Source organism: Schistocerca cancellata, chromosome 8, assembly GCF_023864275.1.
Source record: "Schistocerca cancellata isolate TAMUIC-IGC-003103 chromosome 8, iqSchCanc2.1, whole genome shotgun sequence".
Lineage (NCBI taxonomy): Eukaryota > Metazoa > Arthropoda > Insecta > Orthoptera > Acrididae > Schistocerca > Schistocerca cancellata.
Genome location: NC_064633.1, coordinates 413,706,183 through 413,725,128, shown reverse-complemented (window position 1 = coordinate 413,725,128; position 18,946 = coordinate 413,706,183). Strand labels below are relative to the sequence as shown.

Below are 18,946 nucleotides of genomic sequence, written 5' to 3'. Positions count from 1 at the left end.
ATTGACACCTACCCTAACTTTCCTTTCACTGTCCGTTGCACGTCGCATTACCACCGCGGCAACCACCAGTGCTCTAGCTCGCATTTTCTCTTTGGAAGGCCTTCCCTCTACTCTTGTTACCGATAATGGTCCGCAATTTGCCTCTTCCGACTTTGCACATTTTTGTGCTCATCGCGGTGTCATGCATGTCACGGCCCCTCCATTCCATCTACAATGCAACGGTGAGGCTGAACGAATGGTCCGCACATTTAAGGCTCAGATGAGGAAACCCCTGACTTCTTCTGCTGCTGATGATGTGCTTCTCCAATTTTTGGCTTCTTACCGTTTCACCCCCATGGGTGACCACAGCCCGGCTGAGCTCTTACATGACCGATAGCCCCACACGCTACTTCATCTTCTGCGGCCTTCCACCTCACGGCCACGGGTGCCTTCACTTGGCCGGTTCACCGTCGGCGACCTTGTATGGGTACGGGGATATGGCAGGCGGCTAAAATGGAGTCCTGGCCACATCTTACGACACCGTGGCTGACGCCTGTATGAAATCCAGAAGGACACGGGTGTTGCAGTGCATCATTCGGACCAGCTTCAGCCTCATGTGCCGGCAACGCCTGTTCCGGATGCCGCTACACCATCTTCGGCTCTACCTGACACTTGGGATCCTGGAATCTCTCATTACTCACAACGCAGTCCCCACCATCATATCGGTGCCAGCACAAGAACTGACACCAACAGGAGACGTGCCCATACAGGAACCAGATGACTATCATCTGTCGGACTCTACTCGCCTCCTCCTCCTACGGACGCGGACACATCGCCCATGTCTCCTGTTGTAACAACCGGAATTGCCGCAACGGGCAGATTGGTGCACGGGGCCCCAGCAGATTCGCCCCCCGTGTCTGTCATCCCGACCCCATTATCATCGGGGACACTTCCGTCCGTACAGGAAGCCGCCTCCTTGAGACTTTACGGCCAGTCAAACAACACCTATTGACGTTAGAAATCTACAGGCCACCTCCATCAAGACCTGTGCAAAAACTTCAAAAGGGGGGAAAAGTTTTGTGACTCGCCGATCTTTCAAAGTGCTGCCGCACAGTTATGCGCGTCCTCTACATGCGGCGCTGTCTGCCAGCCATGCAGCAGCAGCGCCACCTAAGCGGCCAGCCAGCCAGCCAGTGGACGCTAGACTCAGACTCAGTTATGATTTGACTGTTAAAGTGACACACGTCTTACTCTGTTTACTTGATCTGTGACTCATGTATTGCATCGTCCTTGAAATATATTTGTTCAACTTGAAGTTATAACACAAATGTCACAGAAAGCACTGATATTCTGTCTGGAATACTAATAATACATTACTCTAGACGAGATATGATGTCTAGTGCAGTTTTTGCAGCAATAAAGGTGTAAATAATGCTTAATTAGCTGGAAACAAATGATAGATGACAAAGTCTCAGGTAAATTTTGTACCTGTAAACAAAAAACCTTCCTAAAACTCACTGAAATCTAGAAGAGAAGCAACTCAGTGACTATCAACTTAAGTTGCATTCTACTGCACATCTTATGCAATAAAATTGACAGCATTATTTTACAGCAAGCTTTTAGTGAATATACTACTGGGGATTACACTCAAATTGCAAAATTTGACATTTCATAGACAACTTACTGCACAAAATGGGAAATGACATTTATCACCGTCACTTTTGCATATCAAAGATTCTATTTGAAACGTCAATTTACATCATTCCTTACGAGAGAAACTCCCCACCCATCACCCCCCCCCCCCCCTCCCCTCAGATTTAGTGGCAACTTGGCCCATTGGATAGGCCGTCAAAAACTGAACACAGATCAAACACTCAAACAAGAATGTGTACTGAACTGCGGAAAAAAGAAGCAAAATAGAAACAGTGAATGATCCAGATGTAATGTGTGCAATACTGAGAAACATTAGTGAACTCATGTTGTGGTTGTGTAGTCATGGTGTTAGACTGCGAAGAGGTGGTCCGGGTTCAAACCTCCCTCAGCTGCATATTTTTTTGCCCACGAAATTATGAAACATTAATCTGGTTAATGACGTATGTGTTCACTGTATTCGAAATTGTGTGTGTGTGTGTGTGTGTGTGTGTGTGTGTGTGTGTGTGTGTGTGTTTGTTTTGCGATGTAATGTCAACTTGCAACAGAAACGTGTAATGAATGGGCCTCCAGACATAAATAGTTGCTAGAATGATATTTTCACTCTGCAGCGGAGTGTGCGCTGATATGAAACTTCCTGGCAGATTAAAACTGTGTGTCCAACCGAGACTCTAACTCGGGACCTTTGCCTTTCATGAGCAAGCGCTCTACCATCTGAGCTACTGAAGCACGACTCATGCCCGTCCTCACAGCTTTACTTCTGCCGGTATCTCATCTCCTACCTTCCAAACTTTACAGAAGCTCTCCTGTGAACCTTGCGGAACTAGCAATCCTGAAAGAAAGGATATTGAGGAGACATGGCTTAGCCACAGCCTGGGGGATGTTTCCAGAATGAGATTTTCACTCTGCAGCAGAGTGTGCGCCGATATGAAACTTCCTGGCAGATTAAAACATAGTTGCTACTTTCCTACACATGTGCCATATGTTATGCCTTTTGCGTTCCATTTTTTTCGAAGCTTTGATGCTTTAATTCCTTCATTGTAACACAGTTCACACCCATTTATTTGTTATTTTGATTTCTGTGAGAGGTCTATGCAGCATCTTGCCTGCTATCGCTTTTCACCTCAGAATTTGGGTCATGTGGTAAGAATATATTACCACTGCAAGTAAAAGCGATGAATAGTGAGAGCAAACAAGATGCCGCATCAACCTCTCATAGAAAAAAAAAAAAAAAAGTGTTAACTACATCCCAAAGAAGGAATTCAAGAGTAAAAACTTCCAAAACGGAACAAGAGGCATAACATGTGGTAATTTTTTAGAACAAACATGAGGTACGAACATCTGGATGTCCCTTTGTTACACATCACTGTTACAAACCGACCTTACACCATGACGCACACAAATTTGAATACAAAGACCAAACACATCAAGACCAGATGGACAGTTAGTAGTTTTGTGGGAGAAAAAAAAAATTATGGGGTTGATGGAGGTTTGAACCCAGATCACCTTTGCTGCCTAACACCATGACCACACAACTATGACATGACAGTCATTAACGTTGCTCGATTATTGTACATATTCAATTTGGACCATTCACTGTTTCTATTTTGCTTCTTTTTTCCAGAGCGTAGCACACCTCCTTCCTGTTTTCAGGCTTGATCTGTGTTCAGTTTTTGATGGGCTATCCAATGGGCCAACTTGCCAATAAATTTGAGGGGTGTGGAATGTGGAGTTTCTCTTGTTAGTTTATTAGACTTTAAACCTCTTCATTTGTGAGCTACGTAATTGCTACTTCATTTTTATTACACTTCTCTTCTGAATTTGACTACCAGATAAGGCCTTCAGTCCTTCACAAATTACAGTTAGTGTTTTTTTTATGATGACAGCCATTGCAAAAAAAAGAGAACTAATGTATGTGGACTTTTGTTGGTTTGTTGATTGGAGGAGTGGGGGACCAAACAGCAAGGTCATCAGTCCCTTGATGCAAGGGTGAGGCATCCAGAAGTAGAAATGACATCTACCAAGAACATTTTCGTATCTAGTCAGGATATTCATGACAACAAAGTACATCTCTTCTGAATGCCTCACAAAATTTAAGATAGTGTCGGCAACAGAAGTAGAAAACATTATATTAACACCGAAAAACAAACTATGTAGATTGGTATGGGGTACCCTTAAAAGTTCTCAAATTTGTGTGTAAAATAACAGGACACTAACTGTCTAAAATAATACACCACTCTTTTGAACATATCTGTTTTCCAGAGGTGCCAAAGTATGCAGAAGTAAAACTGCTGTTTGAAAAAAAAAAAAAAAAGGTCAGAAGAGGATATGGGAAATTATCATCCCATATCTCTCCTTCCAGTCCTGTCAAAAGTATTCGAAAAAGTAGCTGCCATCCAGATATAAAATTTCATTGAAAAACGAGATTTTGAAAAATCAATTTGGCTTTTAAAATGAAAAAAAGCACTATACTTGCAATTAAAAGGTTTGTTGACAAGATTAACACATCATAAAGTTGCAGGAATCTTTTTGGACCTCACAAAAGCCTTTGACTCAGTAAATTATCCTCTATAGTGGCAAGTGCGGTCAAATAAGGTGATTACATAAAGATTAGCCAGTGCTGCAGGTCAGTTGACTGCCACAGAATGTACTCAAGTTCCCTTATTCAATGATGCCTTTGATTTCATACTGTACAGCATATCACTTACATCAATCGATATGATTCAGATTTTTTCAACATCAACAAAAATATTTTTAAAACATTTGGGCCACCCTCCCACAATAGGCATTCAATTACAATGACAAAGATAAAGATGAGGCCATTTATCAGATTTCCGTACCTTAGCAATGTCTCAGATATGATTAGTTCTATTTTAAAAAGAAAACATAACCCCTGTGTTTTCCATTCCTAATGTACAGACAGAGAGACTGCCATGATTCCCAAATTTTCTACCACCGGTGTATACCGAATTCACTGTGACACTTACTTAAACAAGTAGGAGATCGAGAAAGTCCCTAAATCTGACAAATTCCAGATCACCCTTTAGTACCCATTTACAAGACCTGAACCATACAATCTCTTATTTATCACATAATTTTAAGGAATTTACATTGCCATAGCAAAGGCCTGAAAATACTGAGACTCAGCGAAGTAGGAAGTGTCATACAGAATGTATACTAAATAGTCAAACTGTGTTAAGCACTATGATGTACCTTCCAATTTTGACTGTTACGATGTAATTAATTGATACTTGGTATATTTCAATAGTAATTTTTTTGCATTTTTTTAAACATCATTTGTCTGTTATAACTCTGCCTCCCAAAATTGTTTTCATTTTATTTACAATTTCACACACTGTCCATCTCTTCTTGGTAAGCTGCACCTGCCTGTTTATTTGCTATTCACATATATACTCAGTTTTCTGCTGGCATCCACCCACGACAGTTCTCATAGATATGTATCAAATTCAGACTGATAAGACTAAAATAAAGAGTTATTTTGCATCTTGTACTGTTCCTTTATTCATTCCAATTTTATTCTAAGCCCCTTGTGGTGCTATATGGTTTTATAGTTCCATTGTTCTTTTTAGAGCTGACTTCCTTCTACTGTCATCCTCTTCATTACACTTGGTTTTACTTTTGATTTTTGTCACTATTTTGACATATTATTACAACCTGACTGGAAATGATGATACATCCAATGTGTTCAACTTCTGTCAGTAAGTGATCTAAGAATAAGTAAGCTGACTTCTATATTTGAACTTGCGTCTGTCAGTTACACCCTTTGTAAATGACAATTTTCTCCTTAGATTCTTGCCATTCATTTTTTATAATTACATAATTTTTTTATAATTCTTAATTCCTTTGTGTGCTATTCTTCTTTATTTAGATGTATCTGAAGATGCAACACTAATATTGTTAAACGAGTAGTACTATTAAAGCACCATACAGCAGCTGCTTGCCATTTATTTTTCCACAAATGCATACCTTCATCTGCAGATCCTCATATTATGAAGTTTACTATTACCAAAACACTAAATTTTTAAGATGCAGAGCACTTAAATGTTAAAGTCATGTTAAGTATGCACTGTGGACATGCTAACAGTTCTGTCTTTTACTGAACACAGGTTTCGTGAGCTTTAAGTCTCTCTTTGGAACATACATAATTATAGCAAAAGTTACAGTGTGCGCCAACACCCCCCCCCCCCCCCCCCTTCGCCATATTTCATGGTTTATTTACAATATGTGCACATAGTATACATCAAAATCATACGATACTTGTTCTTTATCTAACATACATTTTCTGGCTTTACTTTGTTTCAGTTTTTATAATGGAAAGTGTATTAAACGTGGCAAGTGCGGTTAAATAAGTTGAGTACATAAAGATTAGCCTGTGCTGCAGGTCAATCTACAGCCACATTCTTCTCCAACACTCGCCCAGTTTTTCACCTTTCAACTTGACCTACACCTCAAACTATGATAAATATCAGTGTCACCACCACAAAGTTGATTTTATTATTATTATTATTATTATTATTATTATTATTATTATTATTGAACTGCTAGCAAGTACTTGTCTTCAGAACATATAGATAGAACTGCTGATACACACAAAAAGGTACACACAGTACCCTACCTTTGAAACTATTAGTTCATTATTTGGGGAGTGGAGAGGGATAGGCAAGGGAGGGTTAAAAAATAAGAGCAGGCCACAGAGATCCCATGGATAAGAGAGGGACTAAAAAAGATGAATGGAGACAGCAGAGAGTTAAGCACCGTGTCAGTTTCACTCTAGAGATGACAGTGTTAAAAGTAAGGATGGATCAGAGAGAGGGAAATGAAGCTGAAAGTGCAAGTAAAAACTAGTGGATTAGGGAGCAGGGAGGGGGGGAGGGGGAGGGGGGGGGGGAAGAGAGAGAGAGAGAGAGAGAGAGAGAGAGAGAGAGAGAGAGAGAGAGAGAGAGAGGAGATGAAGACACTAAGTAGTGGATACAAGTTGGTGCATAAGCAGCATTTGTGATTTCACAAGTAACTCTAGCTTTCATAGTAAAGGATTTACTAGTGGTAGGGCTGGAATAATTGGTAGCAAGTGAGTACAAACAAAGGTTTTGCTGTGAGAACAATTGCAAAGGGCATGAACCTTTGTATAGGGATAGTGATTTGGGAACATCTAATGGTATTTCTAGGATGTTGGGGGGGAGGGCAACAATAGGCTGGTGTGGGCTGGATATCAGGGGGAGATTGTTTCATTTCAAGGCTCGACTTTAAAAAGTGTTGACATTTGTGGAATAGTATCTGAGGCATTCAAGACTTGGGCAGTACTGAGTATTTTGCAAGTGGGCGCAGGATACTGCACAGGAGATTTGTTTGTGAATAAGATCTTTGACACAGTTGTGAGAGGAAAGTCAGACAGAGGTGGTTGAGTTAGTAACATATTCCCTAGAAAACTAATTATTCTTTTATCAAAATGTGAACTGAGTCAGTTTACAGGATAACAGTTTTCCAATTAAAATTTGTCCACTGAATAGGAGTTGTCCAGGACAACTGATTTAACGTTAGGTTTAAAACTTGCTTTGCTACCTGCCAGACTTGATATGGGGCATATGATCAAAAAATTTTGTTGCCACAGACTGCTTTAATAATGGTAATTTTTCTTCTATTGTTATACATATGGATGTCACTAATCCTCTCCAATTGTGCTACATTATTTATGATTAATTTCTTTTGGGAATGTGTGTATTGTAATGCAGTTAAGATGCCTAACTCCTTGATGAGGTGCCTACATGATGAACAGGTAACACCACATATTATTCTTACTGCTCACTTTTGTGCAATCAAGGCCGCTGTTCTAGGTGATAGGTTATCCCGGAAAATTATTTCGAAAGACACTGAGTGGAAATATGCAAAATGTGCCATAAGATTAATTTGTTTGTTTCCAAGAATAACAACTACGCAAAGAGAAAAGTAGCTGAACTTTATTGTTTCAGTAGCTCAGTAATATGTTTCTTCCAGTTCAAGTTTTCATCAATCTGTACACTCAAAAATTTGGATCACTCTATCCTGTTTACTGACTCCTATCCACGTCCTACATAAATTGTTGGTATGTATGTATGTGTTTATTTATGTATTTGTCGTACAGACATGAATGAGAATAATTTTCATAGAACCGCTTAATGGTTTACGATAATTCTTAGTTATTGTTCTCTCTCTCTCTCTCTCCCCCCCTCTCTCCCTCTCCCAGGCGCGCGCGCGCACACACACACACACACACACACACACACACACACACACACACACACACACACACACTTTTTTTGGCTACAGTGTGCTTAATTCTTTGAAAATAATCATTAACAATCTTCTGCTGCTTTCTAATATGATTTATAACACTAATATCTGCAAAAAGTATCAATTCTTGCTCTATGAATTTTCAGTGGAATGTGATTCACATATACAAGGATTACGTGTGGACCAAAAGGTTGAACCCTGTGGGACTCCTTTTGTGATCTTTACCTAGTCACTACAGTTTTCTCTACTTCAAACACAATTTGGATTATACAGCACAATGTAGTGGATTTTGTTTGCTACATATTATGTAACTAGTTGCATGTAAAGCCATCAGTTCCATAACAATTAAGTTTTTTATTTTGGAAAACAATGTCAGTAAGGCACCTGGATGACTGTCTTTGTCACCTTTCTTACACAGAGGTTTAACAATTGCACATTACAATTTGCCTGGAAAAATTCCTTGAGCCAATGATGCATTACATATATTACTAAGGATATACTACTAAGGACATTATGTTAGAAAAAACTCTTCAGAATGCTGTTAGAAATTCTATCAACACCCTATGAGCTTTTACTTCTTAGAAATTTTAGAATTCTATTAACGTTTTGTGAAGGATGTTGGTAGTACTTTTATTTGCTTAAAGTTTTGTGAATGACTTTTTTAATATAGTCTCTTGCTTCTTCAAATGAACCATTAAATCCTATTTTTGATGCCACATTTATAAAGTGATTGTTAAAAATACTTGTAACTTTTGAATTATTAGTCACAACATTCAACTAAATGACAAGTATGGTATCCTTTACACTGACTGGTGGTCCTGTCTCTTATTTCACTATATCCCACATAGTTTTAATTCTTTCTACAGCATTATCGTTTTCTGTCAGGATGTGCAAACTTTTGGACATGCTAATAAGTTTCCCAAAAATATCACAGATTTGGCAGAAGAGTAGATTTGCTGTAGGTGCCTACACTATGTGATCAAAAGTATCCAGTCACCCCAAAAACATACACTATGAGATCAAAAGTATCCAGACACCCCCAAAAACATATGTTTTTCATATTAGGTGCATTGTGCTGCCAACTACTGCCAGGTCCTCCATACCACTGAGCTCTGTAGTCATTAGACTGATAGAGACCGCCAACAGTTGAAGAGCATCCTAATGTGTAATAGGCAGACATCTATCCAGACCATCACACAGGAATTCCAGACTGCATCAGGATCCACTGCAAGTACTATGACAGTTAGGCGGGAAGTGAGAAAAGTTTGATTTCATGTTCGAGCGGCTGCTCACAAGTCACACATCATGCCAGTAAATGCCAAGCGACGCCTCGCTTGGTGTAAGGAGTGCAAACGTTGGACGATTGAAATGTGGAAAAACGTTATGTGGAATGCCTATTGTGGGAGGGTGGCCCAAATGTTTTAAAAATATTTTTGTTGATGTTGAAAAAATCTGAATCATATCGATTGATGTAAGTGATATGCTGTACAGTATGAAATCAAAGGCATCATTAAATAAGGGAACTTGAGTACATTCTGTGGCAGTCAACTGACCTGCAGCACTGGCTAATCTTTATGTAATCACCTTATTTGACCGCACTTGCCACTATAGAGGATAATTTACTGAGCCAAAGGCTTTTGTGAGGTCCAAAAAGATTCCTGCAACTTTATGATGTGTTAATCTTGTCAACAAACCTTTTAATTGCAAGTATAGTGCTTTTTTTCATTTTAAAAGCCAAATTGATTTTTCAAAATCTCGTTTTTCAATGAAATTTTATATCTGGATGGCAGCTACTTTTTCGAATACTTTTGACAGGACTGGAAGGAGAGATATGGGATGATAATTTCCCATATCCTCTTCTGACCTTTTTTTTTTTTTTTTTCAAACAGCAGTTTTACTTCTGCATACTTTGGCACCTCTGGAAAACAGATATGTTCAAAAGAGTGGTGTATTATTTTAGACAGTTAGTGTCCTGTTATTTTACACACAAATTTGAGAACTTTTAAGGGTACCCCATACCAATCTACATAGTTTGTTTTTCGGTGTTAATATAATGTTTTCTACTTCTGTTGCCGACACTATCTTAAATTTTGTGAGGCATTCAGAAGAGATGTACTTTGTTGTCATGAATATCCTGACTAGATACGAAAATGTTCTTGGTAAATGTCATTTCTACTTCTGGATGCCTCACCCTTGCATCAAGGGACTGATGACCTTGCTGTTTGGTCCCCCACTCCTCCAATCAACAAACCAACAAAAGTCCACATACATTAGTTCTCTTTTTTTTGCAATGGCTGTCATCATAAAAAAAACACTAACTGTAATTTGTGAAGGACTGAAGGCCTTATCTGGTAGTCAAATTCAGAAGAGAAGTGTAATAAAAATGAAGTAGCAATTACGTAGCTCACAAATGAAGAGGTTTAAAGTCTAATAAACTAACAAGAGAAACTCCACATTCCACACCCCTCAAATTTATTGGCAGTCCAGGCCACAAGAATGGCACTGATAAATCTGTACCAAACCAGAGTGCCCAACTTCTGGTTCTTCAGAGGTGCTTCTTCCAAGCAGTCCACAAAAAGCTTTGCATTCGATGATACCAGCCTGATTTCCATGGTAGCACCCCTAATTTGTTTGAATCAGTTATGTCTAAACACAACACAGTACAACAAATGTTTTAAGAAGACTTATGTACATAAATTTATTAAGTTTGTGGTGACTATCAACCATGTCACGTATTAACATCTTTGTTTTCCAAGCTCTTTGGGAACAGCCTGTGGTCTTGCACGAAACTGTAAACACGTGTGTACTGGGAATCATTTATTCGTGGGTGCTACAATGAACTCTCGTTCTGTCGTGCACTACACAATGGACCGCTTGCAGCCTGCTACACTGCACACAAACCACCTAGATTTTCCAGTGGACGCCCCGGCATCATTTTCCAATTATCCACCTTGAGTTCACAATAGTTTGATGCAGTTTCTGAAAAACAACTAACTGTACTCAACAGAATGGTGTTTCTACATTTCCACAGCCACATGATAACTTTTCATTATCCTACATGAATCTGCCATTGTGTGGCAGCGTTCCGTACCAACAGAATGTTTTTCGTGCACAAAACTTTGCATGTGAACGTTTTACGCTGAATGTGAACTTTCCACGTTTACCAAGTGCTCAACAAAGGCTGCCGTTGGCGGACTCTACAACCACAACCACCTCCACTGCCACTTCGGCCTCAGGCAACTCGACAGACGACACTACGCACCACTCTGCTTGGTGTTATTTTCATTCCTGCTTTTGTGACGCAGCTAAGAAATGTCGTTCCCAAACTAATACCGCGACCCCACTCAGGCACATCTCATAGATGCCTGTGTGTTAATATTTCTTCACCTCATGCTCTAGGACACTTGTATGTGAAAGACGCAGTGTCTTTTGTTTCTAGGCGACACATGGGCTGAGGTCAGTGGCATTACAAATCAAGCCAGACGCTCAGGCCAGGAAATTTCATGTTCATCCTGGAACTACGGATTTTGCGCCAGCCCCTCCTACTCCCCCACCCCACACTACCAGCATCTGCTTTAAGAGCGTATCCAATGGCACACGCCATCCCTGCCACGTGTTCTGCAATGTTAGACTATTTCAACAACTTCAATGCATCGGTAGCGGAGTGGCCCAGGAACTGTACTCTGTTGTTTTCCGCACACCGGTTGACTACGGTCAACTCTTCACCAGTCCACTCTACGCCTGATGGCGTTACTCCATCGAATGCCTGACTCATTTCTCTACCACGGTCGAGCCAGCTGTGCCTACTATGTCGTGAACCGGTATACCACCACTGCACTCAAGCCAGTTACGCTGTAGAGCTACAAACAGGGAGCAGCAGTTTCCAACAAACCATTACACCTAGACTCCCCCATCCGTTCGCCTAAACTACTGCCCCTTCACAAGGACCACCCATGCACATGATTTGCCTTGGTCAACCATGTCCTGCAGCTACATGGCATCGCTCATGACAACTAATTCTTTTGCTTACTGTGTCATATCCACGATGAACCGGGCCTGATCTGCGATTTTGTAGCTTCACCTCTCACAATGGACAAATATGTATTCGGCCAATGCACCATCGTCTAGCACCTCTCCAGATCTACAGAGGAAGCTATCCGCATCATCATCAGTCACGAGTTGCTGGATTCCAGATCCCCCTCACAGCTCTGGCGGCACCTCTGCACTACGATTGACACACATCATACGCCGGATGCTACACTTTGGACCATCTGGTTGCTCAAACTTCCTCCAGAAGGTCAAATTCACTTTCTCCGTTTAACTTCAGCCCCACTGGACGCTAAACTGAAGATCGCAGAACAGGTTTACACCATCTTGCCACCCCTGCGTACTTTCACAGGGGCCCTCAGGCTTTAGGGGTTGGCACAGCTGTGCTGCAGTTTCCATCATTTGTTACAGAGTGCACACAAATCACTCTGTGCATGCGTGCTGACCCAACGCCGCCTGGTAGCCGCCGCCGTAACTCCTTGTGTACCAGCTCGACTGCGGCGGCGTCATCTGAGGAATCTACAAACACTACCGCCTCCATCGCTGCTTCGACCTCAGGCAGGTCGACGGATAACACTACGCACTGCTCTGCTTGGTGTTATTTCCATTCCCAATTTGGCGGTTGCCCCCACTTCGAGCTGCCATTAATTTTTTGATCCAATCTCATCACATAACTAATTTAAACTTTCAACAGCAGTACATTAACACTCTCTTACAGTGGAATTTCATTATCACCGATGTGGTTGAACCCGTGCTCAGGGTAGATTCTCTCTTAGGCCATGCTCTTTCTCCTAACTTACAACAAGGTACATTAATCTTTAACTCGGCAGACTGTACCACTGGTTCTGATATTTCTTCCCTCTCCTCAGAGAGCGCCACTATTGTACGTGCTAGTTGAAGCAGCTGTTGAAGTGCTCTCTCTCAAATCATGCAATGACGAGCTTTGGGACAACAGCAAAGCCCTCACTTACACATTGCCGCAGTGCAAGCCAAGCTCACGGATGCTCGTAAGCACGTCACCCAACTGTCACATAAGGCCACGGCCCCAGCTCCCGCACCACCTCCTCACACCCGCAACTGATGCCGCGTGACATTTCTACTATCGGACAGAAGCTGTGCTCACGACACCACCAAGTATCCTACTGAGCTCCACGACAGGGACTACCAGTGGATCACCATCACTGATGCTGATCTGCCTGCCTGGGACACACAAACATGTGCATTACAGGTTAGACATACTTCATCAGGTGCGGGTCCATCATCCACGTCAGTGTTTGGGATCAATACCATGAAAAGTCCACTGCTGCTTGCAAAGGCTAGGTGTTTAAAACCAGAAAAACTTAAACATGCCAAAGCGATTATTCAGGAACTTTTAGACTAGTCACCCTTCTAGTAGTTATTGTTGCCCATTCATTTGGTACGTAAGAAAGACAACACTTTCTCTCTCTGCGGAGATTATTGAGTGATTAACAACAGAATAATTTTAGATAATTATCCCATCTCTAATACTCAAGATTTTACTTCCCAACTGCATGGGGCACAAATTTTCAGTGCAATTGACTGTCACAAGGTGCACCACCAACTGCCAATGGCATCCAAAGACACTGAAAAAACTGCCATCATCCTGTCCAGATTGTTCTAGTATCTGTTCGGCCTTAAAAATGCCGCACAGACATGGCAATGGTTCATTGACTCATTGGTTGGAAAACTGGACTTTGTGTATGCGTACCTGGACAATTTGTTAATTTTTTTCTTCCTCACTCGACGAACATGAACTCCACTTAATTATGAAGTCCCTCTTACAAGCAAACGGTGTTGTGGTAAACAATGCTAAGTCACAACTCTGCCACACTAGTGTCACTTTTCTGTGCCACATGGTTTCTGACAGCGGCGTCCACCCTGTACCAGAATGGGTCGAGGCTATTAGTACGGTGCCTTTGCCCAAAGGCTTTCAAGGGCCTCTGCTGCTTCCTAGGAACTATAAATTACTACCGCAAACAATTTCCCCAAGCTGGCAAAATAGAAACCCCACTGATGAACACTCTTACAAGCAAGAGGACTTCAGGGTCTTGGGCGGTCATGTTGACTCCCGACGTGCGACATGCACTTGACAACCTCAGTCAGCCTTACAGACGGTTGTTATGCTCGCTCACCCCATCCTTCATGCTCCAATCTCGCTTACTACAGACAGAAGTGATACAGCAGTTGGGGCGGTACTTCAGCAAACTGTGGGTTCTGTTATACAGCCACTCAGATTTTTCTCCCACAAACTGTCCACTTCCCAATGCAAATGGTCGACCTTTGACTGGGAACAATTTGCCAAGTCAGCTGTTTCCGGAATCCATGTTGATTCCTACATAGTAGATTCTGGGTTTCCAAAAACGACATGATACTCGTGGGTAATGTTAGGCGTTCGGGCAGCATACAAAGAATACCTTGGCGCATCTCTGGTGGAAGAACCCCTCACACTCCCAGCAGAGTTAGTCGAGCCTTCACTCCCTCTGGAGCAAATCTGCGATTCAACCTTCGTCGGGCACGTTAAGCAGCTAATCGCTAACATTTGTGTGGCCCCTCCTCAGCTGCACTTAATTCCCCCCATATTCCTGCACCAAAACTTAGCGGTGTGCACTCTCATCATGGTGCGCAATGACACTGTCGCACTCAGCCCTCCATACTCTGGCCCACACAAAGTCATCTTGCAGCACAACATGTTCAAAGTGCTCATTAACGGTACACCTCAAACCGTATCTCTCTGCCGCCTCAAACCGGCGTGGGCTCTAGGAGAACTGCTCAACACTCCAAGTCAGCCCCCACCTCCTGCTACACCCGCCTCGCATGGTTTGCGGGCGAGTGACGACCATTCCTGCTCTTGTGATGTTACCTACTCCCAGCCTTGTGATAGTGCTACAGGTGCATGTGACATCACCCTACAGAGTGATGGGGCAGCTAGTCAGTACAAAAACTGTAAAAATCTCCAAAATTTATGCACGCATTGCCACGATTTTCAGATTCACGCAGATTAGAATTTTTTCGCTACAAGTCATGGTAAAAATGTATGTGACGGTTGGTATTGGTGCTACCATTAAGCGCATGACATTACGAGCTAGTCTGCAGCACCCTACAGAAGGTCACATTCTAACACCTCTTCAATTATTTACCTGGGTACAGAAAAATATCTCTGGCTTACAATCATTCTATGTTTCGAAAGATGAGGTCAAATCAGTTGAAGAGTTGCTAAAAAGCAGACTAGAACACGTTAAAACTGTTGCAGGCACAAGGAGCCATCATCACTTCTCTCCAGCGGACTCTGACAATGTGCAGATGAGCAGACTGTCCGGTTATAACTACAGGTTCATGCACAACATGTGTCTTCACAGTGTGTCTGACTCAGAATTCAGAAGACAAAGCACCAACATACAACCAGGTTGCTATGTTATTGCTGTTTATGATGACAAATGGTACTTAGGATGTGTTGCATAGTGCTGTGAAGCAGAATGTGATGTATTTGTGAACTTCATGGCACCAACAGGACCAGCAAGATCATTTTATTGGCCACGTTTGGCAGACAGATGTTGCATTCCTTTTGAACATATTGTTATGACAGTTCCAGTTCCCACCACAGTGTCAAGAAGACAGTACAATTTGCCACTCAATGTACAAAGTACAGTAACTAAAGTGTGGGAGAACTTCTGTTTGAAGCACAATCGACTGGTTTTTAACAGTTAAGGTGCAGTAAACATGAATGATAGGTTGTGTTAATCTGTCTATATGCTGTTGCTTAGTGAGTAAACAGTTGTGGAGAGGATAAGAAGAGGCAGAACAGTTTCCGATATGTTTTTACAAAATTGTGTTGTGGAACAATGGCCACATCACCAAATACATCTGTCAACTTCCACTGTATGCAAATGTCCAGCAATAACATGCTGAAACTTTGAGATATATATCATTATGGACAACTTATGCAGTGTGTGAGCCAAGCATGATTAAAATATTCCACCTGTTGTGTAAGATAAGACAGGGGAATCACACTCAGACTTTTAGAAGAATGTAGTAATTCCATTTCCAAAGAAGGCAGGCGAAGACAGGTTTGAATACTACCGAAGTAACTGTTTAATAAGTTATGGTTACAAAATACTAATATAAATTATTTATCTAAGAATAGAAAAACTGATAGAAGCTGACATCAGGGATAATCAGTTAGGATTCTGAAGATATATGGGAATGCCCGAGGCAACACTGATCCTACAACTGATCTTAGAAGTTAGGTTTAGGTAAAGCAAAATTACACTTATAACTTTTGTAGATTTGGAGAAAGCTTTCGACAATGTTGACTGGAATATACTCTTAAAAATTCTGAAGCTAGCAGGGATAAAATACAAGGAGCACAAGGTTACATAAAACTTTTATACACAAAGCAGACAGAACTCCTAGGAGTCAATGGGCATGAAACGGAAGCAGTGGTTGAGAAACTAAAGACAGGGTTATAGCCTATCCCGAGTCTTCTTCAATTTCTGCACTGGGCACGCAATAAGGAAACCAAAGAAAAACTTGGAGAAGTAACAAAGACTTCTAACGTTAGCCATGGCTTAGTTTTGTCAGATGGCAAAGAACAGCTGAATGGAGTGGACAATGTCTTCAAAGGATATAAGATGAACACTAACAAAAGCAAAACTAGTGTACTGGAATGTAGCCAAAATAAAAAAGGCAATGTTGAGGAAATGAGACATCAAAAGTAGTAAACAAGTTTTGTTACTTGGGCTACAAAATAACTGCTGATGGACGAAGTACAGGGGATATCTAAGCGGCACACACGGACATCTGCATTTTTTTGTCTCAAACACTGTAAAAATGATCATACAGTGGATAATTTTTACACGAAGAAAATTAGAAGGAAAGAAATACTTATAAGCTACATACCTCTTTTGTGGATCATTAACTTCATTCCTGGGGAATATCACATGTTCTTCCTGGGATCCAAGAAAATTATTCTTGCATTTGGGAGAAACGTTCTGCAACCATTTTTCAATTTCAGATTGTTTATCAGATGAATCATTGGAACATAATACTGTACTGGTTGCATTACGAGATAAGACACTTTTCTTGAGAGAGTTTGCACTTTCGGAAGAACTTTCAGATTCACTATCAGACTCACTGATAACAATGTTTACATTCTGAGTAGAAGTTTTCTTAGGCATTCCCGCTGCAACTGAATTGGACTCGTCAGAGCTAGTCTCAGATATCACTATAGTACTATTGCATCTGGAAACACTGGCTGGCGTCCTCACTTCAATCTTTACCTTAGGGCTTTCTACGTCTTCGCTGATTCTAGTCTTGTTATCTACTTTGACACTGCAGGTAAACTGAGACGCACTACCCCTCCTAGATGGGTCAAAGGGAAGAGTGTGGTCTTCCTCATTCAGCAAGCTTGTCTTGGCGACTTCTATTTTAGTTTCTTTGAGAGAAATGTTATCCTCTGCGTCCAAATATGTTTTACCAAAATGTTTACGGTGAATATCATCTGTCGACAAATTACTAGTCCTGGTAAAAGGAGGCGTCTGTTGTGGACGATCATATCTCTGAGGGGACTTATTTTTACGTAAGGCATTGGCTTTCTTATCCTGGCCTCTATTAGCGTGTCTCAGTGACAATTTGGTAATCTCTGTAAAGCAAATAGACATGAACATTTATTACACAGACGCACTAACGAAAATGTACATGGAAATAAATTTTATACTCACTGCTATGCACGTGTTTCTTTAGTTTTCTTTTGGGGCTAAATGAAACGAAGGATGAATCCATACTAAAGGAATTGGGACTTCACACTTTAATCCTAAAACAATATAAGATGTAATTAAAATTTTATTTCAAGTTTTCATACTTATTTCATAGCACATTTTACAGATTCCGTCAGAGAAGTCTTCACATAATTCGTAAATTCTCCCACTTTTAACCTTCAACCAGTTCAGTGCACATGATTAACAATATGCTGAGCGGGCACCACTAAGAAAGATTCGCTTTGCTATCAGTTAATACAATGAGGCTATGCCACTGCTTTTCATTTGGCAATACTATCAAGGATGCCCTACGAATCCAAGTTACTACGTCGCATTAAGCTAATGAATTAAAATAAAGGAACAAACAAGTAATTTGTGCAATACAGAGAAAGTGCTAGTCAAACATTTGGTTCGCCTCTAATTTTAACAACAGGGTTGTCACAAATGAGAATTGGTATGAAATCTAAAACAAATCAAGTACTGGTCGTTATAATGGATACTACTGTTGACACGCACATTATGACTTCGATTCACATAACCAGCTAAACACCAGCATTTATAACGCACATCCAGCATCAATTCTTTACCATCTGACAAACACATTCAAGCGTCGTGCATTTAAATCTCGTATCTTTTACAGATGTTATTCATACACTGATGTAGCAAGGATATCCGTTAAACTAATATCGACAGGACCGACTAATATCGATATAAAACGGGATACACTTTCGAGACATAAATCACTTACCTTGTGTGTGGTTACACGAGGTACGAAATTAGGCACTGGAATAAGTAAAGCGCACATTTTATTGGCATTAAGTGGGACGAAGATTATCAGGTGCTATGAAATATCGTCCAATAATTGTGAAACTTGTCTTATACTTAAAATGAGCGGAGAGCTTTAACCGCAAGAGAAAATTAGCGGGGACAGAGATTACAATAAGAAAAGTCTTACATAAGAGCGTCTAAAGATCTTAAATATCCCATTTTGGTTTCCAAAATATGTGAACTCAGGATGGCAAAGTAATTATCAAGACCACAGCTGGAAAGAAGACAGTTACAAACGTGAGAAAACGGAACAGCATTAACTGAAACAACGCGAGCCGAAGAGAGCACTTAACACCTTTCACGTTGGTTTAATAGTAATCTTCCGTAACATCCTTTGTTAGCTAAAACTGTCTGGAAACTGTACCAAGTCTGTAACTATC

General features: G+C 40.9%; 1 protein-coding gene across 3 annotated transcripts in view; it reads right to left on the bottom strand.

Moving 5' to 3' along the window:
- The window catches only part of LOC126095302 (germ cell nuclear acidic protein-like), a 111,689-nt gene extending 93,293 nt beyond the window's left edge, over nt 1-18,396 (bottom strand). Inside the window, exons 1-3 of one of the 3 annotated variants that reach the window (XM_049910093.1) lie at nt 18,255-18,396; nt 17,703-17,794; nt 16,882-17,623 (exon numbers count right to left, since the gene is read on the bottom strand). In XM_049910093.1, coding sequence (XP_049766050.1) covers nt 16,882-17,623; nt 17,703-17,763 — 803 coding nt within the window. In that variant the 5' untranslated portion in view covers nt 17,764-17,794; nt 18,255-18,396. Of the gene's footprint in view, nt 1-16,881; nt 17,624-17,702; nt 17,795-18,254 lie in introns of those variants that run through there. The other 2 variants (XM_049910094.1, XM_049910095.1) reach the window with 2 other exon arrangements.
- Between the last annotated feature and the right edge of the window lie 550 nt (nt 18,397-18,946).